Genomic DNA, 27,806 nt, shown 5'->3' with positions numbered 1-27,806 from the left:
CAAAGTTACATGAACTTTAACATTTTTTTTGTATAAAACTAATCGAAGTGGAATAAAAGCTTATTATAAATCAAACTACGTCCAAGAAGATACAGTATACACAGACGCTGAATTGTTGTTGCTGATAAAGTTACTCTTCCAAGACAATTTTTCCTAAGTGTCTCCATAGCACATAAACAAAAGCAATTCTAACTTAAGATGAGAAATAATGCGACTCACTAAAATAACCTTAGTACAAGGGAAACTATTAAAACAAACAGACGTATAAATTCAGTAGAAATCAACAAGCCATTCGTCTTTCTAACTCAGCCGCTGTTTCCCTACTACAGAAAGGTGAACCAACTACCCAGGATGAACTTACAGCACAACCTGAAAAAGCATCTGTAAGTGCCCACATGAAAAACAAAGCCAGTCTAGTCTAGTTCCTTACTTGTCCTCCTTTCTTCCCTCACATCCCACTGAAAGGAAAACCTGTATAAATGGGCGATCTGATGGGCTGAAGGTGACAACCATATGAATTGATATAAAACGCACAAATCACAATTGTCTTCATGGATGGTAAGATGCACTTCCAACTAGCAACAAACAAGCACATTCATAAAACTTCTTGTGATACTCTATCTGATGCCTCCACTAAAGTCAACGTTGAGCACAATAAGCTTGAACAATATAAAACACCTAAAGTAAAGGCCACTTATTTTTTCTCATTAGGTCCGCCACAGTTAAATATCCTACCTCCTCTGTCCATAGCAGGTGCACCCAACGTAAAGCCAGCAGCTCCTGCTCTGTGAGGAGTCGTAAGTACTGGGATGGTTTGTTTACCACTTGCAGAAGCTTCTCCTGTGTTCTCCCAGTCTGTGTATTCCGCCAGTTGTTTGCTAAGACTATATACAGAAAGAAAGGAAATGCATTTGGTAAGAATAACCACATACCTGCATACGCCACTTAATGGAATAGTATCAGCCACTCACTATCCAACCTAGATAAATCCAAAGCCAAATTAATTCATATATTAACGCACGCTCTACTTACTGCATTGCTTATAACATACCCAAACACTCACTAAACTCATGTTCATTCTACAGATGCACATTCATGGCCATTTGCCGAGGCAATCAGCTCTGGGGCAGACGTGTTCTGCAGTGGAGCAGGGGATCAAGACAGGCAGGGCTTTTTTTTTTTTTTTTTTTTTGGGCATTGAGGCCACTCGAAGCAGCTGAGGGAGCCGCCAGGATCCGACAGCCCACACGAGGGAGGCTGGTGAGGCGTAGGTGGGGCCAGCAGTGCCCCCTCGCCGGCCGTTCAAAAGTAGCCCCTAGGGAGCGCGAGCAACCAGGAGCGCAGCGACCAGGGTGTGGTGCGTCAGAAGGGCGTGACGTGGCAGTTTGCGCAGCAGTGCGCGCAGGCAGGGCGAGCAGGGAGGGCCCCTCACCGCTCTTCTGCAGCGGTCTTTCCCTTCGGTACTTGTAAACTGCCTGCGAGGAACCTGGCCATGGTATCAACCAGGCAGAAAACCATGGCCTCTGCATCTCTTGCGGCCTCTCCAGCCGCAGTCACCGACGTGGCTACTCAGATGGAGGTCTCCGGGACACACACCGCCATCCAGGTCTTGGGCTGCAGGGTGTGCCCGAGTCTTCTGTCGGTATCCGACAGCAGCAGCGAGGGTGGCAGGTGTGCCCAGATTGAAGAGCTGCTCAAAGAGGTAGCGGAGCTTTGGGAAGAGGTGAGCAGCCTCAGGAGGATCAGGGAGTCGGAGAGGGAAATTGACTGGTGGGGGTGTCCTCTACCCTTTCTGAGACAGACTCATGAGCCTGCCACAGCACAAATGTCTCCTGCTACGCAGAAGACAAAAGTTCCCTCATCCCACCAGGCAGTAGGAGGAGACTTAGGCCAAGGAGGGGAATGGAGGCAGGTTCCTGTTCGGGGTCAGGCGACAAGGAAGGACTACAGGGATGCTGTTCGTGTTTGAAGGGAGAATATTCGTGTGGCCAAAGCCCAACTAGAGTTGAAGCTGGCCATGTCTGTGGGAGACAATAAAAAAAGTTTTATTTAGATATGTGAACAGAAAAAGGAGAACCAAAGAAAACATAGCTCCGATACTTGATGGGGAAGGTCTCCTCACAGACAATGACACAGGCAAAGCAGAGACGTTTAACGCCTTCTTCGCCTCTGCCTTCAACACTGATGACGGACTTCGGGACCCAGGGTGCCCTGAACTGGAGGACCATGACGGTGGGAATGACAAACTCCCAACCGACCCTGAATGTGTGCGGGATTTGCTGCTCCATCTGGATCCATACAAGTCCATGGGTCCGGATGGAATTCATCCCAGGGTGCTTAAAGAGCTGGCTGACGTCATCGCGGGACCTCTCTCAATTATTTTTCAACGGTCTTGGGAATCTGGAGAGGTCCCAGGAGACTGGAAGCTGGCAAATGTTGTGCTAATTTTCAAGAAGGGTAAGAAAGAAGACCCTAGCAATTACAGGCCTGTCAGTTTCACGCCAGTGCCTGGTAAAATTATGGAGAGGATGATCCTTGAAGTTATGGAAGCGCACCAGGGCGACAACGCAGTCATTAGTCCCAGCCAACATGGGTTCATGAGGGGTAGGTCCTGCCTAACAACTTTGATTTCCTTTTGTGATAACATCACCCAACTAGTCGATCAAGGGAAACCAGCTGATGTGATCTTTTTAGACTTCAGCAAAGCTTTTCACATGGTTCCCCATAGGACCCTACTAGACAAAATGTACAGCATACAGCTAAACAAAAACATCATACGATGGGTGAGCAACTGGCTGACGGGCAGGGCTCAAAGGGTTGTGGTAAATGGGGCCACATCTGGCTGGCAGATGGTCACTAGTGGGGTCCCTCAAGGCTTCATTTTAGGGCCAGTCTTCTTCAATGTTTTTATAAATGATTTGGATGTAGGACTAGAAGGTGTTTTGAGCAAATTTGCCGACAACACCAAACTTGGAGGAGTTGTGGACTCGGATGAGGGTGGAAAGGCCTTGCAGAGAGATCTGGACAGATTGGAGAGCTGGGCAATCACCAACCACATGAAGTTTAACAAAAGCAAGTGCCGGGTCCTGCACCTGGGACGGGGCAACCCTGGCTATACGTACAGACTGGACGACAAGACGCTGGAGAGCAGCCCCGCAGAGAGGGATCTGGGGGTTGTGGTTGACAGCAAGTTGAATATGAGCCAGCGGTGCGCCCTGGCAGCCAGGAGGGCCAACCGTATCCTGGGGTGCATCAAGCACGGCATCGCTAGTCAGTCGAGGGAGGTGGTTGTCCCGCTCTACTCTGCGCTGGTGCGGCCTCACCTCGAGTCCTGTGTGCAGTTCTGGGCACCACAGTACAAAAAGGACATTGAACTGTTGGAGAGTGTCCAGAGGAGGGCAACAAAGATGGTGAAGGGCCTAGAGGGGAAGACATATGAGGAGCGGCTGAGGTCACTGGGCCTGTTCAGCCTGGAGAAGAGGAGGCTGAGGGGGGACCTCATTGCAGTCTACAACTTCCTCGGGAGGGGGAGTGGAGAGGCAGGTGACCTATTCTCCGTTATCACCAGTGATAGGACCCGCGGGAACGGTGTTAAGCTGAGGCAGGGGAAGTTTAGGCTAGAGATCACAAAGAGGTTCTTCACCGAGAGGGTGGTTGCACACTGGAACAGGCTCCCCAGGGAAGTAGTCACTGCACCAAGCCTGTCTGAATTTAAGAAGCGATTGGACTGTGCACTTAGTCACATGGTCTAAACTTTTGGGTAGACCCGTGTGGTGCCAGGAGTTGGACTTGATGATCCTTATGGGTCCCTTCCAATTGGGGATATTCTATGATTCTGTGATTCATATCTATGAAATTCACTTCTGCTTGGTACACTTTTTCAGTATAGTTTAAGCACACATAACTGCCGTTAAGAATGAACACCCATGGTTGTAACACTTAAACGTAAGAGGAGCAAGACTGTTTAGTAAATTAACTAAAGTGATAATCGCTGGATCTCCTCTGAAACAAAAGGTGGGTTGTTCCTGGTCAGAGGATCGGAAGACAGTAGTAGCAATAGTGCTGGTTGGGGAAAGGGTTTACAAACATTCCTGTTTGTCAAGTTCCACCTCTGGATAACTGCAGGTTACAGAAACCTTTTTTAAGAGTTTATAATGGCCAGGTATGAGCTTAGTGACACAAACTCGAAATTTAACAGAATTTGGTGTAGAAGCGTTACTAAACTTCCAAATTAGCAGTAAACACAGGAACAATACATTCCAGAAAATTGAAGCTGTGCTCAGTGAGACTTATCCCAAGATACCATTAAACCTTGGTACTGTTAGCAGAAAAGTCCAAAGCCAACATTGATAACTGACAACTTAGCAATTCTAAGAATAAAGTTAAAAGTTTACCTAGAATATCCATGAATAATAGCATAATCCTCAGCTGTCCATCCTTTAGTGTCCTTATGGGAAAGATCAGCACCATAGCGAAGAAGAACTTTTATCAAGTTAAGCTCCCCACCAGATGCAGCAGTCATAAGTGGGGTTCTGAAGCATCCAAAATATAATATGAAATGAATCATTTTACACAGACATTGCAATTATTTTAATCCCTATTTGCTTACTCTCTCTCAAAAAAAAATCCCCATTAGTTTACAATGAACAGGAGAAAACGTATTTTTTAACTACTTATTAAGAGCAACAATAAAATGTGAAAGGGAATAAAAAAATTAAGCGTTTGATCCTCAGACAAAGCTCCTACATTGACAATGCTTACATATGAACTATTCCTCAATTTGAAAAAGCATCTCCTTCATAACAGCAATGCTCCTAACAAGTCTCTGCCACGGTGGCCACCACAAACAGTGCTTTCTGCAATCTTCAATGCAGAAAACATGCAATGACCCATGACAGAGGCCTTCTGTAGACCTGCTTCCAGCAGTCACACAGGGAACTCCTTCTGTGTGGCTCTATTTCAGTGCTCATTTTCCTGTGCCTCTCATCAGTCCAACCTGAAGACAACTAAGGCAATCCATATAGAGTTTTGACCAGCACCTCACCTTTCACACTGATCTCGAGCATGCACATCAGCTCCTTTTTTAAGGAGAAATTCTACCATCTCTTCATGATGTTCCAAGACAGCAAGAATAAGGGGGGTATATCCCTCCTGAAAGGGCAGATAAATCATTCAAGTTAAAAATCAAAACCAAAAAACCCTTCAACAGAAATATTAATGCAACTTTTTGAAAGAACTTCCCTAACAAATCTCAAAATTTACCTTATTTTGAGCATCAATATGGGCATTATGCTCAAGTAACATCCCTGCTAGAGATGTATTCGGAGCTGCGGCAGCCAGGTGAAGGGCAGTGTTGCCACTAGCATCTGCCAGGTTCAGATCAGCACCATGCTCTAGCAAAATAGCCACACATTTTTCTTGCTGGCATTGTACTGCCTGGAAACAATACACAAAAAAAGGAAAAAAATTGCAACAGTCATGTTTCACTCTACCAACGAATACTGCAACTTCCCAATGCTGGGAAGCCTCTTCCAAGACTAGCTATCATATACCTGTTTCTACACAGATTTATGTAAAGAATTCAGCAAGATAGCCATCATTTAACACGTAATCAATAAGCCCCACTTTGTGTAGGATAACACATTCCACATACCTTCATCAGTGGCGATCTGTTATCATTGTCAAAAAGATTTAGCTTACACTTGTTTTCTACTAGGTATGTAACGACATCCACGTGTCCATTTGCGCAAGCAAGATGCAGCGGTGTCCTAAAAAATAAATGTATTAAATTCACACTGACAGACGAAGAAATTATTTCAGTCTGTGGTACACAGTTAGGGCAAATTTCATGTCTCAAAATACCGAAACAGAACAAATACCCAAGCTCATTCCATTGCCAGCAACAGCAGTTGCACACCCAAAGCCTTAAGATGGCTAGGAACCCCACCCCCTCCCCCCCCAACATATGCTTAGTAAGATGACATTTTTTCCGCTTTAGAACTGAATCTGCACAAACAGATTCCTGTGTCCAGACTCTGGTCACTGCCTCCAGCACAACTGCACCCATGACACAGCACAAAAGACCAAGGCCTGGGAATCTGAGGTCTAGAGCAGGTAAACCTCTAAGTTCTCACAGGATCATTCACACGCCAGAAACATATCAGAGATGTAGGAGATGGGTTTTATAGCAAGAATATTGATGTTTTGCTTTGCTTTTTGAAAACACCTGCTTTTTCTTTTTGCTAGCCTGGTTACTACTGCAAACATGAAACACACATATGCATCAAAGCACCTCTGATAACATCTAGCAAAACAGACACAACACCGTAATCCTGACTACAGGAAAGTAGTATGTCACCATCCTGACATTTATAACTATCATACAAATGGAAAACCACAGAAGAAGGTCGTGCAACAAAAATCCTGAAATTCCTCAAGAAATGAGAGAGAAAGAGTCCACTGTTTTTTGAACTGCATCACTGTGGGTAGGATCCTTCTCTGCATTTAGGAAGCCTCAAGTAACCTTGGAAAAAAACAACTGTTGGGGTATTTTGTTGAGAGACTGGAGCACAACTGCTCTCGAGCTAGGTGGGAACAGAAAAGGAGAGGTGCGCAAATGCCGTGACATGATGCAGAAATACAGCAGTTTTTAATGCAGATACTTCTCTTCCCATCGCAGGGCAGCTAATGAACCACGTATACAAAAAAAAGCTTCTGCCAAGGCAAAAAGGATGAAGACAAGTAAATCGCACAAAAGTTCAGAGAACCTGTCATGTCTTGCTACAGACAGGGAACAGCAGCAGTCACTCGAGAGCGACTATTTCCACTTTTTGGAGAAACTCCCATAGGAGCGCGCAGGATCCTTCACCTCTGAAGGTCTGACTGTGATCACCTGAAAGCCAACCGGCACAGCATGATGGCAGCTGACTATACAGACCTCAGGTGGGCAACCGATAACCACAACCAATGCAACTCTGAGGGAGTCTGTGATCACCTTAAAGCTGCTAGGACCAAGCACTAGGAAACGTGACGATCCTAAAGAAGCCACCATTAGCTTCACAAACAAGAAAGCCTTCGGAAAAGCTGCAGCCCTGTTGTCGCCCTCCTAAACCCTGTCCTGATAACCCTGCTGCAACGAATGGAGAGGTCTCTGCTGGAAGAAGACCGTCTGCAGGATGCGTGCTGGCAGCGAGCATGGGAGCTCTCAGCGTTGCCCACCGCAGCAACGCAATGCCTCCAGTGCCAGCAAAGCCGCTCCTGTCCCCAAAGGCCCGGGTGACCCAGCCTCTGCTCCTCCTGCCACCACCCTACGCTGACCGCCCCCAGGGCACTACTGACGCTGGCTGTACTACCTTCACCCCTCTCCTTCAGCACAGCGTTCCCCAGGGGCGTGTTTCTGGAGAGTGGGGGGGTCCTGGGGGGTTACAAGGACCCCCTCCCAGCCCCAGCCCCAGCCCCAGCCCCGCTCCACCCTTACCGCTGCGCCTTGTCCCGCTCGTCGATGCCGTGTTTCTTCAGCCCCTGCCGCACCTGGGCCAGGTCGCCGCCGGCGGCAGCGCGGTGCAGCTTGCCCAGCTCCTTCTGGCGGAGCTCGTAGGCACCGGCGGGACAGGGCGAGGCGTCGGCGCCGCCGGGAGGCGGCGGCTGCCCCTTCCTCTTCCTCCCGAAGCCGAAAATCTTCTTCATGCCGAGGTGGGGGGGCGGCATTTAGGGACAGGCAACCGGCGGCGCTTCCCCCGGCTCCGCGCCCTGCCCGCCCGCCGCGGGGCGGCTCTCCGCATGCGCAGCGCGGCCGCGGCCGCCTCCATTTTGTGATAGCGCCGCGGGGGCTCCGCTCAACGGCTGCTGCGGCAGCGGCGTGCGGAGGGGGTTAATTGTGGGGCCGCTGATGAGCTTAATGAGCATGTCACAGTGTAAGGAGAGGGGGTTGGGGGATCTTCTTCAGTAATAGGTAGGGAAGAGTGGCGAAACCTTGCAGTAAGAAAGTGTAAGTTGTGAGTAGTGCCGTGGTACGGTTGGTGCGACGTCATCTGTCTCGGGGGACGTTACCCAAGGTGGCCAAGCCTGGCAGCACTCCTCCCTGTGCTTACGAGCTGCTTCGTGCGTCTGAGTGTGTGAAAAGTGAAGAGATGGCAATCAAAACCTAATTATAGCGTGCATATTTTCTTATCGTTAGCAGTGAAAATATTTAGTATAGTACCACTTCCAGGGGAGGAGGTACAGCCCTCTGAAATACTTTCTTCTCTTTCATCACTAATAACAGTATAGCTATTAAAGCCTTAATTTTCCTTTCTAGGATGAGTCTTCACGGTTTTATCAAGCGTATTTGCTTCTGGCAGTATTGCTCTCTTTGACCAAACTGGTTGATGTACCAGCCACTTCTATCAGTTGCTTATTAGCAGTGCTCTGTTGTTTCAGACCTGATCTGTAGAAGGAAGAGCTAAAATAATAATAATTAAAAAAAAAAAAACTTTTGTTGAAACTTCAGCCAAGTAAATCCAGCTTGTAAAACATAATTCTATGAGCAGCTATTTTGAGAGCATCTCCTTAATTAACACAACCATTTAATGGAGAAATGGAGAACAAAATGCATTTTTAGCTAGGTGTATCTGTTTTCTTCCAGATACCTTAGAAGAATTGGTAGAATTTTATTTATGAGATGGTAATATAGAGTAAACACAATCCATCCCAGTGCTCTTCCCTGGAGGAAGTGTTTTTTCTCAAGTTCTTTTTCAAGTGGCAGCATGCTCAGCCATAAAAGCATCTGGTTTGCAGCATAGTCCCCAGCAGAGACAGAGGCACTATGCTCCCTGCCAAATATCGCGTGTTTCAGAATGGGATCAATAAAAACTGATTGCAGAGGCAGCTCTAATGGGTAAGGACTGTGGTAGGTAGTTGGGCTGAAATTTACAGTTTTATGCTTTGAAGTTAGGGTCTTCTGATGGGGCCTGTGAATACAGATAGCCATTTAGGCACAACAGGAACAGTTCATTATTAGCTGAAAAGGTTGCAAAATGAATTACTAGAAGCTGTTACTCAACCAACTATCAGGTTTCTGTATTTGTGTTTTTTTCCCCTTTTTGTTAATATTATGTCTTTAGTCTCTTTTTATGGATGATGCTGAAGATACTAAATTTAAAATTAGTTTCAATCCATTTCTGTTTTTAATTTCTTTTAGATAATTATATTTATTTATTTATTAGATACTGGTATTTCATGATGTATTTCTTCATCCTCTCAATGCGTTCTACTTAGCTAATCTGTAGCTTTCTCTGAGCACCATCTAGTAAATGCTGTTTCTATTCGTGGCTGCATGAGGCGATTCATTCCTGTTCTGATACCCAGTACAAGATGCATGTACCACAGGAAGATTTCCAAATAGGGCTTAAGTGTTGTGTAAGCTTTGGCGTTTGAGTTAGTCCATTGAATGACTAACTTTCCTTTGACGTGATTCGCTACAGCTAGCTAATTTAGCTCACAGTCTTGCGTAGATCTGAGGTACATAATGGCAGTCAAATTCTCTGTTTCCAGTCTTTATCCTCCCCCAGTACACAATGACAGCGTGTATTTTGTTTACCAACAAGTAAAAACTGCAGTAAAGACTTGCTGGGCTGATAACTATGTGCTGCTCATCATCTGGTGATTTGCTACACCTGCTTTGCAACTCCTGCGTTTATAGGGGGGGGGGTACAACTCAGAAAAGCTATCTGGGTAGTTTGTGTTTTTCTGCATTGCATGCCCTGGGTCTTTGAAGAGAATGAGGTAGTTACATGCATGCTGCAGGTAGAGACTGTAACAGCTTCAGCTCTGTCTAGGTGGAGAGCTGGAGCTGTGGTGGTGCTCCTGGTGTGCCACTCATAGAGAGAACCCTGTGTAGCCCGTGGATATGCTGAGTGCAGCAGCGGTTTTGCTTGTTCCCAGTCCACTCTAACACCATGGCACTGTATCCCATGCACACAGTCTGTTAATCCTCAGCAAGATTAACAGCTACCTTTCTGTTGACAAAGCAGAATGGATGTCTTTAAGCTTCCTCTAAGTGAGGAACAAGAAATGTTTCTTTGCTTTCAATACAGTAAGAGATTTTTGTGTAAGAGAAGACCCTAGCATATTCAGAACCACATAGATTCATTGTATTAACAACAGTTTAGAAAAAACTCAGGTAGGCCTGTGCATATTACATCTATATACAATTATCAAAAAGGACTCTTAAGTGTGTTATTGTGGATCCAAGTACATCATAATTGGATTTGTTAAGTTTAGCTACATTTTTAGCTTATAAAAAAAAAAAAAACTTCAACTGTTCACAAATTATAAACCATAAGAAAGTGAAAAATGTTTGCTAAAAGTGGGATTGTAATGTGTTGAGAACTGATTTCAATTCCCAAAGGAAATTCCATTATTTGCTTCAGACACGGGCAGCCTCCCCAGACATGCAAGAACTGACGAGATCCACTCCTTGTGCTTTGCTAAGAAGGAAGCTAAAGCACAGAAGCAGAGATGCTGACTCTGAAGAGGAGGATGGAGGGAAAAAGACACCACAAGAGCATACTTTTCCAAATGAGTCCATTCAGGCAAAACTGGAAAGGTACATGCGCTACTATCTGGAGGAACAAAAGCTTAGAAGAGCTCTAGAAAATGACCTGCAAAGGTATGTCCAGACTGGGTTTTGGAGTGAGAGCAAGATGCTGCTTTTTCCTTGTACGTTCTCCTCCTAAAATCCCTCTTGTATACCTGGTCAACATTACGTCAGTAAATATGCCTATAATTGCATAGTCACTCTCTGCCTTTGCTCCATGTGGGGTCCCTCCCACGGGATGCCGTCCTTCCCAAAATGAGCCTGCGGGGGCTGCCACAGGCAGCAGCTCTTCAAGAACTGCTCAAACGTGGGTCCGTACCACGGGGTCCATCCCCCAGGAGCAAACTGCTCCAGCACGGGTCCCCCACGGGCAGCAGCTCCCCCCAGACCCCCTGCTCCTGCGTGGGCTCCTCTCCACGGGCTGCAGCTCTGGCCTGGGGCCTGCTCCTGCGGGGGCTCTCCATGGGCCGCAGCCTCTTCCAGGCCACATCCACCTGCTCCACCGGGGGCTCCTCCACGGGCTGCAGCGTGGAGATCTGCTCCGTGTGGGACCCATGGGCTGCAGGGGGACAGCCTGCTCCACCAGGGGCCTCTCCAGAGGCCGCAGGGGAACTTGCTGCTGCCTGCCTGGAGCACCTCCTGCCCTCCTTCTGCACTGAGCTTGGTGTCTGTACGTTAGCTTTCATAAAGACACATAATCCACAAAGTGATTATGTGAAGGTGCTTTTATTAGCCGCCGGAAGTTAAGGGCATGCCTGCCCAAATCTAACTTCGTCCGATTTGTTCACTCAGTTCTTTTTTATCTCCTAAAATATTACATATGCATTAAGTTTCACAACAGATCTATGCATATTCATTTCCTAGCTCCACCTAGACCCGCTTTGTATGCTAATTATCTTATCAGTCCTTCTGCGCTTGCGTATTACTCTCTGGTGGTCGTCCGGGTGGCCGTCGGGATGAAGTAAGTTGTCTTCATCAGAGTAGAACTTTTTAACCTTTTCTTCTTACTCTCCCAGCTGCTGTTGTTCCACAGTTTTGTTTGTTTGTCTTCCCTTTCTTAAATATGCTTTCACAGATGCACAAACAGCAATTTTTGGCTCATCTCTGGCCAGCATCAGGTCCCTTTGGAGCCAACGGAATCTGGCCCTTATCTAACATGGGCATCTTCTGGACTCTTCTCACAGAGGCTACCCCTGCAGCGCCCTGCAGATAAAACCTTGCTATGTAAACCCAATACTCCTATAGGAAGAGATCTTCTGCCATTCCTCTGGCAAATTCGGGGAGGGCCCTCTGCACCCAGACGGTCTGGAGCACGGGGACACCTTCAGCCGCTGTCACCAACCCAGCGACAGCACTGTGGCAGCACAAGTGAAGAATGGCCCCGCAGGAGCTGGACGTCAGGGGGGACCTGTCCCTGGATGTGGGTACGGTGCTGCCCTGTGCCCGGGAGAGTGTGGGGGTGAGCTAGGACAGCTGCCAGATCAACCACAGCCATGCGGAAGTAATGCTGTGCCCCTGCCAGCGGCGGGAATTAGAGGGAACGGTCAAATGAGTAGGGGAGGGGAGAAGCAAAGCCCCGAAGGGAGAAGAAGACAAAGACCTGCACTACATGACATGGTTTATTAAATACCAAGGAGGGTGACAGAACTTGGAATTAAAGGCAGGCTGTTATCTGCACAGAACCGCCGCATTCATGCCGGCATGGCGGGGCCAATGACTGCTCTTGCTCACTGCCTGGAAACTGCCCGAATTACAGGGCAGAAGGCAAGTGCTCGCAGTCTACTGCCATCTTGGTAGAACTATGGCTTGTTTTCTGGACTGGGACTTCGTCTGCTCCACCTTCATCTGATCAGTAATAATGTTCAGCTGTGAAAATAGGGAAACGCACAATAAGAGGGGAATGCTTAAGGAAGGAACACGTTTTCACCTCCAACTACAAGCATTTCAGAAGTTAGTGAAGGAAATACCACAGGCTACACACAGAACATCTAAAGGGAACCTGCAAATGACTCTTGCTCATCAGTGACTCTTGCTACAAAAAGACTCTTGCTACAGGCTTGGGGGAGAGTGGCTCAAGAGCTGTGCAGAGGAAAAGGATCTGGGGGTGTTGGTCGATGCTCGCCTGAACGTGAGCCAGCAGTGTGCCCAGGTGTCCAAGAAGGCCAACGGCATCCTGGCTTGTATCAGGAAAAGTGTAGCCAGCAGCACCAGGGAGGTGATTTTTCCCCTGTACTCTGCTCTGGTGAGGCTGCACCTTGAGTACTGTGTTCAGCTTTGGGCTCCTCAGTGCAAGAAGGACATCAAGGCCCTGGAACGTGTCCAGAAAAGGGCTATAAAGCTGGAGAGACCTCAGGGGAGACCTTATTGCTGTCTACAACTACCTGAAAGGAAGGTGTGGGGAGCTGGGGGTCCACCTCTTCTCTCAGGTAACTAGTGACAGGATTGGAGGGAATGGCCTCAAGTTGCACCAGGGGAGGATAAGGTTATAAATGAGGAGACATTTCTTCTCAGAAAGAGCAGTCAGACATTGGAGCTGGTTGCCCAGGGAGGTGGTGGCGTCACCGTCCCTGGAGGTGTTCAAGGCAAGGTTGGACCTGGCGCTTAGGGACGTGGGTTAGTGAGTGACATTGGTAGTAGGGTGATGGTTGGACCAGTGATCTTGAAGGTCTCTTCCAGCCTTAATGATTCTATGATTCTATGATTCTGTACCAGTGCAGAGAACAACACTATATGGGCTGCCGCAGGGAATGTTAACTCCATCCCAGACAGACCCAGTACAACTGGGGCAGGTGCCAGCTCAACCATGGCCACAGGGAAGTAATGCAGTGCCCCTGCCAGCCAGGCACGTTCTCGATGCCTCCTGAGGAGCCCTGCCCCATCGCATGGCCCGAGATCCCCATCCACGCTGCGGAAGAACGTCAACTGAGGCACAAAGAGCTCTTAAGGCAGGAGCCAGAAAGTGCCGCAGTCACTGCTGGACTGGGGGGGGGTGTGGCCCTCCAACTTAAGAGGACACTTGTGACGCCCCTGGTGATGCCCATTGTGACACAATGTGCCACCATCGCTGAGACGCAGTGTATGTGCACCCCTGCCAGCAGGAGTGCTCAGTGCTGTTGCCTCTGCTGTGGGAGCAACAGCGCTGCCCTGGCTGGGAGCCTCGGTGCGTCCCTGCCCTGCCTGGGAGCACCAGGCCACAGCCGCTGCTCGGGGCTCGGCTCCCCTGCCCCTGCGCCTGTCCGTGTCGGACCCAAGCAGGGCCCGCAGGGCTCTGGTGGCCCCAGGTGGGCTTGTGCCCACATCCTTGCTGCAGCATGCAGAGGCTCCTGGGGCTCCTCCACCGGGGCCAGGAGCATCCGATGCCCAGCAGCACTTCCCTGTCCAGAGACAGCGATGCCCACCAGCTGCCAGAGGAGGGCCTGCACGGGCTGCACCGCGCGGCCGCCCGTGGCGACCTGGCCCGGCTGAGGCGGCACTGGTGGCTGAAGAAACGAGGCAAAAACCGTCGAGACCAGGCAAAGCGGTGAGGGGCTGGGGGGTGCGCTTAAAGGCTTGGGGTGGGATCGCTCTCCCGTGGCGTGCGAGCTTCAGCCTGGTGCCGCTGCGTACGCGGCTCTGGCACCAACCCTCCTTCTGCAGCAGGTGTCAGCAAGAGCTGAGGCGATGGAGGGCTGAGGCTGGGCGTTGTCCGGCCAGGCAGCCTCTCGCCCTGAAGTCACTGGCACTGGACATAGTCGGGAGCACATGCTCCTACCAGCCCTTGGCAAAGCCTTCAGCCCCGTGCAGAGAGACGTCTGAAGCCCAGGGCAGAGTCAGGAGCACGGCAGCAAGGGCACCGCCTCCTCTGGAACCCTGGGTCAGAGCTTATGGGTGTGACCCGTTCAGTGACAAACTGGATCTGATTGATACAGCAGTGCGCGACGGGTTAAGAAGAAGGTTACTCAGAGGCATAGAGTGGTAACCAGGCTAGAGTAAGAGAAAGTGGGAACCACTAAGGAGGAGTTGTTAGGCTTGGACGGGCCTATAGAGGGCTACGCGTGATCAAAAGGAATGCACCAACCAGAAGTCTGTAACTATGTTTGCCAGCCACGTGCAGCGCGTGGAGGGGCTCAGAAAAACTATGTAAGATCTGGCATTGGGACAATAAAGGGTCTCCATTTCTCGACTATCTTGGAGCCCGTGTCGTCATTCCCTTCAAGAGCTGGTCACTGAGAGGGCTTTTCCCTCTCAGCTGGCAGAGGGGAAAAATCCAGCTTTGCTTGGAATTGCTGGGGCGGCTCGAGCGCTGCTTGAAGGGTGTGCTGCCGACTGCCACTGCCCTGTCCTCTCCCTGTGGGGTTGTTTAGCAGCCGCTCGGGCATTAGCAGTTCTCTCCTGTCCTGTGGGTGATCAGCGTCAGGGCATTCACCGCCCTTCTGCCGCTCGAGTGATTGTGGAAAAACTTGGAGACTTACACTGACTTCGCACTCTTCATGGAGTTCCACAGCCTCCAAAGCTTACGTTCTGCTTGGCATTGGCAAGTGGAGACTTGTGGCCCTGCGCGTGTTCCACAGCCAGAAGTGATTTGGGGCATTGCCTGCCTGTGGAAAGCTAATTTATTTTGGTTTTAGGACACCGCTGCACCTTGCTTGTGCGAACGGCCATGCAGACGTTGTTCGATTCCTGGTGCAAGAGAAGTGCCTGCTGAACCTTTGTGACAACACTGGCAGATCGCCACTCATGATGGTATGTGGAACACGTTACTCTGCTCTAAGTGGGGCTTTATCAATTGTGCTTCCAATGACAAGTGTCTTGCCGCATTCTTCACACCGACCTGTAGAGAAACATGAAAGTTGTAATCGGCACGTAATAGGCGTACACTAGCTCATCTCGGAAGACGCTCTTATCTTCCAGCACTGGGAAGCTGCTGTAGCTGTGACAGAGTGAAACACGGCACAAGTCCTTCCTTTTCTTTGTGTTGTTTGCAGGCAGTGGAGAGCCAGCATGAAGAATGCGTGGCGATTCTGCTAGAGCACCGTGCCGACCCAAACCTGGAAGGTTACAGAGGCAAGTCTGCCCTTCACCTGGCTGCCGCAGCTCCTAACACGTCTGTAGCAGAGATGTTAGTTGAGCATGGTGCACACCTTGAAGCAAAGGACTGTGTAAGTTTTGAATCTGGGCAGCACTGCTCTTTGGGAAAGGCACTTAATTCGTCTGGGTTGTTCTGACGGGGATTCTTTATCCTTTCAGGAGAGAAATACCCCGCTTCTTCTTGCCATCTCCAGCCATCATAAAGAGATGGTAAAGTTTCTTCTTCAAAAAGGAGCGAATGTGTGTGCTCGAAATTTCTTTGGAAGGTGAGGCATTGCTCCAAAGTGCATGTGGCTCTCCTTAGCATTGTCACTGGAATGAACAGGAGAAGGAGAGTCAGTGTTGTCCAAGAGACAATGGGCATCAAGTGAAACAAGAGGCCTTCCCACAGCTGCTTAGGAGAAACCCTCTCAGCATGAGGAAGGTTAATCAGGGGAGCAGGTGGCACCAGGGGTTTGAGCAGCCTCCATCCTATGAGGCTTTGAAGAGCAGAGTGGAAGAAGCCTTGAGCAACGTGCTCTGGCCTCGTGGCTGAGTCTGCTCTGGGGAGGCGGCTGGCCAGGAGCTGTCTGGAGGTGCCTTCCAGCCTCAGTCCTCCAGCACTCCCCTGTGTGTGGCTTTGCTTTCCCTGTGCTTGTAGGAATCGGGGAGGGAATTGTTTGGGGAGGAAACAGGGATTAGAATAACAACAACACAGAGCCTGCAAATGCTGCTATGTTTCATACCATCTTTTGGATGCTTTAGGACTGCTCTTATGCTTGCCGCTTCTGCTGGGGAAACGGATGTAATAGAGCTACTTCTTTCCTACGGTGCCAACATTGCTTGCGATACGGCTGTGGATTATGCTCTCCGGTCGGGACATTCTGAGTGAGTGTTTTGTACGTCACTGTTAGAGCGGCTGAGTTGTCAGAGTGTCCGTGCTGATTTGTCACCCTTTGTGATAGATGCACAAAGGCTTAACGATATCTTCAGACCTTTCTTGAAGCTGGGCTCGGTGATGTCTTCTCATAAATCACCTTCCCAAGTCAAGAGAGGATTTGGAAGTAGAGGAGAACTTCCACCCACAAGGCTTTCTTAGAAATCCCGCTTGTGTTGCTAAGCCCAGTTCCGCTCCACTGACCAGGAAAGAGGCACCTTTTCTTTCAGTGGGGATCTTACCAGTGTCCCTTTAGATAAACCCTCAAAGAGATCCCTGGTGGTGTAGCAGGTCCACCATCATGGGGAGACTGACACCGCACACAGACAGTTCTGAACTGGTTCCAAGTCAGCTGCTGTCCTAGGCAAGAGCAAGGATACTAGGCAAGGATGTTTTGGATCTGACTGCCTGTATGTTCTCTCTATCTGCGTGTAGCCTTTGCAAGAAACTGGTAGAACATGCACGCTGTGAAAAGACGGGAGAAGCTTCTGCTGGCGCTGCACAAGACACAGCAGTCCCCAGCAGATTCTGCTCTCCGAGGACTGAGCGCTTTGCACTGGCCACACTTGCTTTGGATGGAGAAGGTAGGATCCTGAAGTGTGGAAGAGCTGATGAGGACAACTAATGTGGCCTGATGTCAGACCGCTTCCCGTATTTGGGGGCAGGGCTTGACTGGCAGGGAAAAGCAGAGTGCCAGGAATGCTCACACTGTCTCGCTTCGTCCATCCCTTGTAGGTGCCCTGCCAGCTGTAGGAGCAGAGCAGGAGGAAGAGGCTGAATTGCCCTGGGATCGCAAGGTACTTTCTGTGAAGGACCCACTGGGCTCCCATTTGGCTCGCTTACTTTGGGGCAAGTTTACCTCTGGGCTCGCTTACCTCTGTTGCTGCCTCTGCCACTTGTTTGTGACTGGGGCCCTTGAACTACTTGTGCTCCAGCCCAGCTGTTCAGTTTGCGCTGGGCTGGTGAAACTGCTGGGAGAACTGGGTCTCGCTGCAGCTGGCCTTTCAGTTAGAGTTCCAGTCTAGGGAAAGCATGTTCTACATAATGAAGCAGCAAAGATTATTCCTGCTGCTTAAAATCTTCTGAGCTTCTCAAAGGGGCTGGCCGGGAGTGGACTGTTGCTTTTCACCATACTTCACCAGTGCTCCGGTAACCTTTATGTGGCAATTCTTAACGCCAACAACGAAGAGATACCAGAGAATAGCATTGAGGGCTTGCAGCTCTGCTTTCAGCGTGCGTTCCTTGGCCGCGAGCATGTTCTCAGAAGCAGCAGGGAGATTCCAGGCCATGCTTAAGCTCTGGCAGAACGAAGTCTGGCTTCTGCTTTACAACTGCTGAAATGCCATTGGAGGCAACAATAGTTCTGCAGATTCCATTCTCCACTGCCCGCCTTTTTGCGTAGGTAGAAAGCCCCTGCCCAGTCTCTCAGGCTATGTTCCAAGAAGAGAAAAAACGTTAAGCCTTCCCTCTGTTTTAAGAAACAGAAACCCTCACAAAGAGCTGCTGATAGTTGAGGCTAAGAAAGATGGAGAGAGGTCCCCAGCTGTGCCTGGTGGTGGTGCACTTCCAATCCTTTGTTTCAGTCAGAAGACTGACCTAGTTGTAGAACCTAATGAGTAAAAGCACAGCTCATATTCCCATGTTCTCACTGACTTTGTCATGCTCACGGAACACCATTTCTTTAGGATCAAGACAGACAGCTGCAGCTTGAGCTTCCTGGTGCTCCTGAAAGTCTGTCCGTGTCAGAAGCCCCACCTGAAGCTACTGAGAGCCAGCTCAGTGACACTGAGAAAGACGCAGAGTGCTTGCAAGAGGAATTGGAGATGGTTAAAGCTAAGGTATGGAAAGGCTGCACTATAGGGATAAATCCAAGGGTGGTTGTCCTTTCTCTTCCCTTCTTCCCCCTCTCTGCTGGTGACCAACACAACGGGCCCTTTGGGGAGCTTTTCACAAGCTGGAGGGACAAAGCAGTGCGTTAGGAGGCACCTTCCAGGGGGTAGGTTTGACCAGAGCAGTTTGCGCTTTCTCAAAACTTGGGTGTGCTCTGAGACACAGAGGGTGCGGCACCACTTGGGTGTGCTCTGACAACGGTTGTAAATTTTTTTTCATGTCTCTGTGTTGGGACCAGCATTGGCAGTGTCTGTGCCAGAGTCGCAGACAAAGCAGGCTGAGTTTTGTGCCAGCGTTCAGGAAATTCTGTAGAAAATCTACAGAGCTATAGGAGAGGGGTTAGTACAAAATGCAGTGAAGTAACATGCATGGGGGTTTGAGAGTGGAAGCAGTCAATTTCCCTCCCTAAAGACTAGGCTGACCACCATGGATTGATTCTTCCTTTGGTTTTGCAGGTGGAGGCATCGGAACAAGCGTGTATTGAGTCTGAGGTCTGGGTAAAATACCTGGAGACTGTACTGGAGGATAAGAAGAGAGAAGCAGCAGCTTCTTCCCAGAAAGTGCAAGGCTTTCTGGAGCCATTCTTTGGAACTGGAGCTCTCCAAAAGCTGGAAGAACGCATGCAAGGGTAGGCAGGGTAGTAAGACAGAGGGGCGAGACGCTGCTTTCTGGGACTGTGTGAACGTGAGGGAATTGCCTCGTCACATCACAGAAAGTTAATACAGGATTTGGAAAGAAGCCTTTGCTTTAGCTTATGTTCTTGCACACTGTTCTTTCCAACTGTGTGCTCTTGTGGAGTTCCCCAATAAGGCCTGTATTTCTCTTTCAGACTCAAAGCTGGAAGTGACAGATTGGAAGCCACAATCCAGCAACAAAGCAGACTGATTGAAGCCCTTCAGAGACACCAGCAAGCCTCTGCCTCAGTAAGTCAGTGATAAACTTCCCTCTTCCCTGTGAGCTCCTGCGCCTAGCTAAGTAGTTCTGTGGGGACAAAGTAAGATGAGATTTTTCTGCCAAGCTTAGGGGAGCCGAGTTCTTGACCAGCTGTGCTGACTGTAAGCTGCTCTGAAAATCCTGCCGGTCTGTTCCCCAGCTTTCTGGTTTTGAGAGTTTTCCCATGATACTACGGCAAGTCCTACAACACCAGGAAGTTCTTAGCACTAGAAAAAATAAGGGTTCACTGGAATGCACTGGTCTAGGTATTTTCTGCTTTAGACCAGTGGTGATATTGAAGATCTCAGGCTGCACTTGAGATATTCCTCCTGCGTGAGAGGTGGTAGTCAAGTTTGCACAATGCTGCACAGCCCCGACCTGACATGCCGCGCTGTGGCTAATAAAGCAGTTCCTCTTGGCGTAAAGGAGGGGCTTTCATCTGTGGCCTCTGTGAAGCAAATGATTCTTCTTGTCTGCCTGGGGAGGAGGGAGGTGAACATGAGCCCTGTACTCTACTGAGACTGGCAGGAGGGGAAGAGCGGCAGAGAGGTGTGAGGCAGGAAAGTTGCACGCAGCATGACTTTTCGCTTCTTTTTGTGCTTCTGTAGGCTCGTAATCACCCGGAGGACTTGGTAACTGCCTTTCAGTCAGCACAGACAACCGCAGACGGGCATCCACACCAGCAGGTATGGGAACGCTTTCTGTGAATGACTATTTTAGTCTTTGAATACCTGCTGGGCAGGTAGTGGGTGAAAAGACCAGGGGAGCCCTGGGAAACCCTCCTGCTTTTATGGCAGGGCACGTTCAAGGGAAGGGGAAGCCCTGCTACTCCTGCTTCCCCAGTACTGCTACCGAGTTCTGCCTAGGCTATCTGCACATACCACATGTAGATGCTGTCCCTGTGCTGGTTCTACCATGTATCGTTTCTGTTTTGAAAGCATCAGTGTCAGAGAACAGAAGAGAAGCTGGTCGAGTTGAAATGCCCAGTCGAAGTGCGCCTCGAGCAGGAAATGAAAAGCAACAGCGAACTGCGGAGAGAATGTCGCAGGTATGGCTTGTTAGCACTTTAAAGAGAGATCCCATAGAGTAGAAATCAAGCTTCATGGAGGCTGAATGTAAAAATAGGTGAGGGTAACTGTCTGTGAGCAAATTCAAGCCTCACGCTAGGTCTTACAAGGCTCTTCTGTACACGTGCCTATGGTTTTACAGAGCTGCCAAAAGAACTTCAAGTGCAGGTTGCCCTGCAATTCTCCTGGGAGGGCAGGAAGTCCCTTCTCCATTTATTCCTCCGTTCAGGTGCAAGGTGGACCCTCCAAGTGATCTGTGGCACTGGACTGCTGTTTTTTCTCAGTAACTCCTGGTCTGTCAAGCGTGTTAAAGAAGAAGCAAGGCTTCTCTATGCTGTTTATGTCTGAGAATGTGAAACAGGCTGGTAGTTCCTTCACCTCCTACCTCAATGTTTTCTTGACTAATTTGCTGCACAGGTTAAGGAGGCTTCTGAACGGAGCTCTGCAGAAACTAAGAGAATATGAGGCCAGAGAAAGAGAGCCCCAGTTCACTACTGCAAGAGACATGATGAGCAGCTGCCCTGAAGGGGCCAGTGAAGCTGATAAATTAACAGCAAAGGTGAGCTCTGGATTCTGCAGGATTTTGTGGTTTCTTTTTTTGTCTGTTAATGTCCATACCTCTGTTGTTCTTTTCTATGCTGCTTCTTGTATTGTGAGATGTCTGTTCTCTACTTGATGCTCCTTCTGTTGTCATACATAGCAGGTATTGCAGAAGGAGTCAAGTGCCCTTGTGGTGGCTCATTCTTAGTCCAAAGGCTCGTAGCATTCTCGTGGCTTCACTGCCATTAGAAGAGTTCTCTTAAATGACAGGGAATGGCATTGTGTTTAGGCAGTGTAAAATGAAGATTAAGTTTCCGGGTTTTTGTTTGTTTTTATTTTTTGTTTGTGTTTGTTTTGAGGGATTTTTGTTTGTTCGTTTTCTATCTATTTATAAAAGGCAGGAACGTCCCGAGTGTATTTTTAGAAGGTGTAGAAAAGGTGTATTTCTGGGGGAGAAGAGTAAGACAGCATCGCAGCTGGCCTTTGGGACTTAATGGGACATCTGCTATATCCTCCGTATCCTTGCAACCAAACATCAGCTTTGACCTAGAGAGAAAATGCGTTCCTCCAGCAGTTCTGTCAAAGTAGCCTCCTGAGGCACTGTTTCCAAAGCTTTCAGAGTAAGGGCAGGAAGAGTATTTGTTGCTCGTGCCTAGTCCGTTCTGCACTGCAGCGCTTCCCCCCACACACAATAGGCATTCTTTCTGGTGTCTGGGTAGAGGTGTGTTTGATGTCCCATGAGCAGAGGAGCATTTTGGGCAAGAGCGTCCCTAGCAAAAGAACCGAGGAAGGATGGAAACTTGGGGAATCCTGTCAGCAAAGATCTTAAAGCTGTTCTTCCCTTAAAAGACGAGCCTGCCTTTACTTTGCTTTTAATACCGAGTCAGAAGGTGACAAAGACCATCTTGACGCCCTACCCCTTTATGCATTGCTCTCCACAGCTCAATGAACTTTTGCAGCAGCTGGAGATGGAGTCTGGAAAACGCAGGCAGCTAGAAGCACAAAATCGCGACCTGCAAGAAGAGCTGTCTGCTCTGCGTGGGTCTCAGGAAAAAATGGAGAAGAGCAATGGCCAGCTGCAAGAAGAGGTGGCATGCATCAAAGCTCTTCTGAAGACTTACAAGGTGGGTCACAGGCAAAAGCAACAGCATGAGACAGAGATAAGAAAGAGCCTGACAAGGAACAAGTGCTCGGACCAGAAGTCGCAGGTGATGTTTGTATTTGGGGTCTTGCCCCTCATTCTTTCTGTGAGGCGCTGTTCTCCACAGGCACAGAAGTCCCTGTGAAATGTGTATGGAGCCTTTGGAAAAGGCTTACTTTCTCCTTCAGACTAAAATGAATGGTTGACCTGTGGGAGTTTCCGGCTTCTGCCTTCACTGCTGGTGGTAGTGAGGAGGCAAGTGGCCTCCCCTGAGTGAGGCTGGGCCCTTGAAACTGGGTATGTGTGACTGATGGGGGGATGGTTCTCTTCTTCTTTGTGGTGATGGAAATTTCATTATCTGCTTCAGACACGGGCAGCCTCTCCAGACATGCAAGAGCTGACAAGATCCCCTCCTTGTGCTTCTCTGAGAAAGAACCTAAAGCACAGAAGCAGAGGTGCTGACTCTGAAGAGGAGGATGGAGGGAGAAAGACACCACAAGAGCATACTTTTCCAGATGAGTCCATTCAGGCAAAACTGGAAAGGTACAAGCGCTACTATCTGGAGGAACAAAAGCTCAGAGAAGGTCTAGAAAATGACTTGCAAAGGTATGTCCAGACTGGGTTTTGGAGTGAAAGCAAGATGCTGCTTTTTCCTTGTACGTTCTCCTCCTAAAATCCCTCTTGTATACCTGACCAACATTACGTCAGTAAATATGCCTATAGTCACTCTCATAGTCACTCTCTGCCTGGGGCCTGCTCCTGCGGGGGCTCTCCATGGGCCGCAGCCTCCTCCAGGCCACATCCACCTGCTCCACCGGGGGCTCCTCCACAGGCTGCAGCATGGAGATCCTGGACTCTTCTCACAGAGGCCAACCCTGCAGCCCGTTACAGCCAAAACCTTGCCACGTACACCCAGTACAGCGATGTAAGGCAGAAAAGAGGAACTGCATGTCCTATTGTCATGACAACAAACTAAGAATGCTTAAAGAAGTAGGAGCCTTCTAGATAGTAGAATCTGATTCTGTGAAGTCTACGGCTTTGGCTGCCATTTCAGCAGCATGTCTGAGATTTGAGATTTCCTTAGGCAGGGGAGGATATCCCTGACTCTTTATGCAGGTGATGCATCTTCCAGAAGAAGCCACATAAATACACAGCATTGGCGGTACTTTTCCACAATGGATGCAAGCTCTCCAAAAACCTCAAATCAAATGATGTTTTTGTGTTTAGATGCCATTAATCCCTTCCACTCTCAGAAGTCGAATGTTGGTCAAAGACCTGGAGAGTAGCTTTGCCAAACTGTAACCAAATATAATTCTTGCATGCATCTGACTTTTTCAGAGCTCGTCAGCGTCTAGACGAAAACAACGCTAAGCTCCACCGGAAGCACCACTGAAGCCTGCGTGGCTCAGGTCAGCATTCATAAATGTTATTCTCAACCCCTCTTAAAGCATATCTGTGAGCAAGCTTACGCTTCTGAGCCTCAAGTTAGAATCCCTTTGTGGTTCCAAAACACACCTTCTTTATGCTAAAACAACTGCTAAGCATCAGAAGAGTACACAACTGTATGGGGGCGGGCTGAAGACCTCTGGTCATTGGGGGGTGTGCAAAATACAGAGTGCCCTTCTTCTTCTGCAAAGCCGTAAGGGAAAGAGTGAAGGGAAAGAAAGGGAGAATAGACAAAATAACCGTACAAATGGTAATAGGAGAACAGGCACCAGACAAAGACATGCCGCACTGAAGGCTGCGTTAGGGCCAGGTTGCAGCAGGAAGATGTTTGCCTTTTCAAAGGCAGATCCTTTTCAACGTTTTCAAGGTGAATGCGGAAGCTGTATTTTAGGAGTAGTGTTCCAAAGAATGCCCAGTTTGAATGCTTAGAGAGTAGGGACACTTGAGGATGAAGAGGGCTGCAGAGGACTAAGTCTAACACTGATGAGCAAGAGTCATTTGCAGGTTCCCTCACAACGTTCTGTGTGTAGCCTGTGGTATTTCCTTCACTAACTTCTGGAATACTGGTAATTGGAGGTGAAAAGGTGTTCCTGCCTTGTGCATTTTCTTCTTATTGTGTGTTTCCCTGTTTTCACAGCTGGATATCATTACTGATCAGATGAAGGTGGAGCAGACAAAGTCCCAGTCCAGAAAACAAGCCATAGTTCTACCAAGATGGAAGATGACTGCCAACACTTGCCTTCTGCCCCCTAATTTGGGCAGTTTCCAGGCCGTGAGCAAAAGCAGCCATTGCCCCCACCACGCTGGCAAGAACGCAGCGGTTCTGTGCAGATAACAGCCTGCCTTTAATTCCAAGTTCTGTCGCCCGCCTTGGCATTTAATAAACCATGTCATGTAGTGTGGGTCTTTGTCTGTTCCCTTCTCCCTTACGGACTTTGCTTCTCCTCTCCCATGCCCATGTGACTGTTCCCTCTGATTCCTTCTGCTCGTCTCTCTTACTGACCAGGAGCATCCTGTGAACATCAAATGTATTTTTTCCGTTGTGGGAAGCAGACCAACCCTCTTGCAGATGTGTCCTGTGAGTTACACAGTACCAAGGGAAACTCCTGGGTGAACTAGGGACAAGGGCTTGGGATGGAAAAAGGGAGAATACACAAAGACAGAGGTGTCATTTGCCTCTTGTGGCTGGAAATGGTTCCCTTGCAAAAGGGATAGCCCACGACAAGCGGGGGACCTCAACCACACTGTCCATGAGGCTGGCAGAGAGCTTTAATGCTGCGGCCAGATTTCTGAATGCAGGGGAAATGATTTGTAGGCTTCAAACCAGCATCCTCTGAGACCCGGGCTCCCCCATATAAAGAGATCTTCTGCCACTCATCTGGCAAATTCAGGGAGGGCTGAAGGCAGAGGAAAACACCACCTGCGCACCCACTCCATCCAGCAATTGCCCCAATCCCCTGAAGTCCCTTTTGATAGTCTCCAGGCTTCTCTCAGCAGTTTCATCACTGCCACCCTGAATTCTCACTAATGGGTAATAATCGGAGGGGGGCTAACGAGGTCAGGAAGTTTCCTGGTAATGTCCTTGACCCGAGCCCCAGGTAGGCTGCAGACTTCCCTACGGGTAGGGTCGAGCTGACATATGGGGCCCTCTGTTCCCTTCAGAAGGGAGTCGCCTACAACCATTACCCTTCTTTCCTTCTTGTTGGAGGAAGTCTTGAGGCGTGGAGTCAACTTGCTGGGTCCTTGCGGCTCCCTTGACTGCCTCCAGCGGCCTCGATGCGGAAAATCGCCTGCCCGCCGCGATCCACTCTCCGCAACAGCACGCGACTGCCTTGGACTGCAAACCTCTACGGAGGGAGCAAAAGAAGGGGGCAGGGGGAAGTTCTCATTCCCTGTGAAGGAGTTACTTTGCAAGACCCCTTGTTTGCCTATGGAGTGACTGTGGGACACACCTCTGTGGTGGTTTTACTCAGGTGGGCAGCTGAGCTCCATCACAACCGCTCACTCACTCCCACTCCTCAAAGGGAAAAGGGGGAGAAAATACGATGAAAAGGGCTCAAGGGTTGAGACAAGAACAGGGAGTTCACTCAACAGCTATTGTGAAGGGCAAAACAAACTCAGAGTATGGAAATTAGTAAAATCTATTGGCTGTTACTTACTAACAAGCCAGAGAAGTGAGAAACAAAGGAAAGAAACCAAAGCCAACTTCGTCCCACCCACCCTCTTCCACCTCCTCCCCCTGAGCGGCACGGGGGAATGGGGGCTGCGGTCAGTCTGAAGCCAGGGATAGAAGAATGGGGGCTTGCTTAATCATGTTAATGATTAATGATTAAAGGATTTATCTGTGAAAGCAACACACTTGACGCTCAGGACGTATGTCTTGACACTGAGCAAGGTGTTTTCCACTTTGAAATTCATCCAAATACTAGTCAAAAGACTGTGCTTATATATTGGTCAAGGCTGTGTGTGTTTAAGAACTGCTTGTGCTTTTGCAGAAGTAGATAAGGAGAATATTACTCTCCCTAGCAAAAATCATTCTAACTTTTGTATTTGTAACTTTGTTAGAATTGTCGGGTGTGATTTTTATATTTGGCACCAGTGGTATCCCACCAGTTGATCAAGTCTAACAATACAATATAAACAAGGTGCTGGTCATCACTGGTGAGACACAATCTTCGGGTGGTCACCAACGGCAAATGGCATTCTCAATACATTGTGTCACCCGATCATAGTCATATTGACCTTAGTTGGTATGAGTCTTGTATTGTATGTAATTATACTACTCTGGAACTGGAGAATGTTATACCGCATAGCCATGCTGACTTCTTTGTTGCACGTCCATGGTATGGCATTAAGTGATCAGTACCAAGTTGGGAATCTTTGCTGCGAGTAAAAGAATTTACTAATCTTCTAGAAAGGGGGGACTGAAGCCAGGGATAGAAGATCGGGGGCTTGCTTGATCGTATTAATGATTTCTAAATAAAACAATTGTAATTATTAAAGCCAGGAATGAAAGAAAGGGGGCTTGCTTAATCGCTTTAAAATAGATATTGCTGCGTGTCTTTGCTTACTGCTGTGCAAATTAATCGAAACAAGGAGTCTTGGGGCCCCTCACAGAAGATGTTTCCTGACAAAAATGGGGAACCTGTCTCAAAAACCAGCTGAGACCGACCTTGTGGTTTGGACAAGAGCCAAGGGGCAGCTGAGTCTGTACAAAGGCATGGGGTCAACTAGTGGTGATGAAGAGGAGTTATCGGACTTCATTCCCACGACCCCTCGACGACCACCACCAGAAGGCACTGCGCAGGCGCAGATGGGAGGAGTTTATGGAAATGACTTCTTGGAGCTAATTTTAATACAAAGCGGGGATAAGTTAGGCATACGCATAAGCGTATTGGGAAACTTCATGCATATGTAACTTTTTACTGCATATAACCAAAGCAAGTTGCCGCGTTAAGGTGCGCGTGCCTTTGGGGGCTATCCCGCATGTGACCGGCGCCAAGATAAACCACATACCTACTTTATAACTTATTTGTGTTGAGTTATAGTCTTCTTCCATGAACCAAGTCCCTGATGCTTTGTCTCCACCGCTCCTTCACGGTCACTCTCTGCCCCAGCTCCACGTGGGGTCCCTCCCATGAGATGCCATCCTTCCAGAACTGAGCAGGACTGCTGCCCACAGGCAGCAACTCTTCAAGAACTGCTCCCACATGGCTCCGTACCACGGGGTCCATCCCCCAGGAGCAAACTGCTCCAGCACGGGTCCCCCACGGGCGGCAGCTCCCCCCAGACCCCCTGCTCCTGCGTGGGCTCCTCTCCACGGGCTGCAGCTCCGGCCCGGGGCCTGCTCCTGCGGGGGCTCTCCATGGGCCGCAGCCTCCTCCAGGCCACATCCACCTGCTCCACCGGGGGCTCCTCCACGGGCTGCAGCGTGGAGATCTGCTCCGTGTGGGACCCATGGGCTGCAGGGGGACAGCCTGCTCCACCAGGGGCCTCTCCATAGGCCACAGGGGAACTTCAGCTCTGGCACCTGCAGCACCTCCTGCCCTCCTTCTGCACTGATCTTGGTGTCTGCACGTTAGCTTTCATAAAGACACATAATCCACAAAGTGATTATGTGAAGGTGCTTTTATTAGCTGCCGGAAGTTAAGGGCATGCCTGCCCAAATCTAACTTCGTCCGATTTGTTCACTCAGTTCTTTTTTATCTCCTAAAATATTACATATTCATT

The 27,806-nt window shown here is 49.0% G+C and overlaps 2 protein-coding genes and 1 long non-coding RNA gene across 19 annotated transcripts in view; 1 reads left to right on the top strand and 2 right to left on the bottom strand.

The window, feature by feature from the left end:
• The window catches only part of ANKRD26 (ankyrin repeat domain containing 26), a 78,174-nt gene extending 70,459 nt beyond the window's left edge, over positions 1-7,715 (bottom strand). For all 13 annotated transcript variants that reach the window (XM_066991033.1, XM_066991053.1, XM_066990989.1 and 10 more), the window contains exons 1-6: positions 7,478-7,715; positions 5,654-5,768; positions 5,263-5,436; positions 5,045-5,151; positions 4,395-4,532; positions 736-884 (exon numbers count right to left, since the gene is read on the bottom strand). In XM_066991033.1, coding sequence (XP_066847134.1) covers positions 736-884; positions 4,395-4,532; positions 5,045-5,151; positions 5,263-5,436; positions 5,654-5,768; positions 7,478-7,707 — 913 coding nt within the window. In that variant the 5' untranslated portion in view covers positions 7,708-7,715. The remainder of the gene's footprint in view (positions 1-735; positions 885-4,394; positions 4,533-5,044; positions 5,152-5,262; positions 5,437-5,653; positions 5,769-7,477) is intronic.
• A 106-nt stretch (positions 7,716-7,821) lies between these two features.
• On the top strand, positions 7,822-24,473 carry LOC125181758 (POTE ankyrin domain family member B-like). 4 transcript variants are annotated; one of them, XM_066991121.1, is made up of 18 exons: positions 7,822-7,913; positions 10,410-10,648; positions 15,184-15,298; positions 15,541-15,714; positions 15,803-15,909; positions 16,388-16,510; positions 16,995-17,143; positions 17,295-17,356; positions 18,245-18,397; positions 18,905-19,077; positions 19,279-19,372; positions 19,991-20,068; positions 20,321-20,430; positions 20,867-21,008; positions 21,931-22,113; positions 22,498-22,736; positions 23,469-23,539; positions 24,214-24,473. In XM_066991121.1, the coding sequence occupies exons 2-17, from the start codon at positions 10,431-10,433 to the stop codon at positions 23,521-23,523; spliced, it is 2,175 nt and encodes a 724-aa protein (XP_066847222.1). In that variant the 5' UTR covers positions 7,822-7,913; positions 10,410-10,430; the 3' UTR covers positions 23,524-23,539; positions 24,214-24,473. The 4 variants fall into 4 exon arrangements, with proteins under 4 accessions (XP_066847222.1, XP_066847217.1, XP_066847207.1 ...); XM_066991116.1 differs by having other exon boundaries at positions 7,872-7,987; XM_066991106.1 differs by lacking the exon at positions 7,822-7,913 and adding an exon at positions 8,625-8,875.
• LOC136789924 (uncharacterized) lies at positions 11,994-27,533 on the bottom strand. Of its 2 annotated transcripts, none has more exons than XR_010828977.1 (2): positions 25,263-27,533; positions 11,994-12,442 (listed from the first exon to the last, which is right to left on the bottom strand). It is a non-coding gene; the product is annotated as an uncharacterized lncRNA (long non-coding RNA). The 2 variants fall into 2 exon arrangements; XR_010828976.1 differs by lacking the exon at positions 25,263-27,533 and adding an exon at positions 13,286-13,423.
• Between the last annotated feature and the right edge of the window lie 273 nt (positions 27,534-27,806).

This window comes from Anser cygnoides, chromosome 1 (assembly GCF_040182565.1).
Source record: "Anser cygnoides isolate HZ-2024a breed goose chromosome 1, Taihu_goose_T2T_genome, whole genome shotgun sequence".
Classification (NCBI taxonomy): Eukaryota; Metazoa; Chordata; class Aves; order Anseriformes; family Anatidae; genus Anser; species Anser cygnoides.
This window is presented reverse-complemented; position numbering and strand designations above follow the sequence as displayed.

Bases quoted from the DNA above. Each gene is read 5' to 3' on its own strand.
- LOC125181758 (XM_066991121.1), top strand. From the start codon at position 10,431: ATGCAAGAACTGACGAGATCCACTCCTTGTGCTTTGCTAAGAAGGAAG. The intron at 15,299-15,540 runs GTATGTGGAACA...TGTTGTTTGCAG, and splicing joins GCAGATCGCCACTCATGATG to GCAGTGGAGAGCCAGCATGA. The intron at 22,737-23,468 runs GTATGTCCAGAC...TGACTTTTTCAG, and splicing joins CTAGAAAATGACTTGCAAAG to AGCTCGTCAGCGTCTAGACG.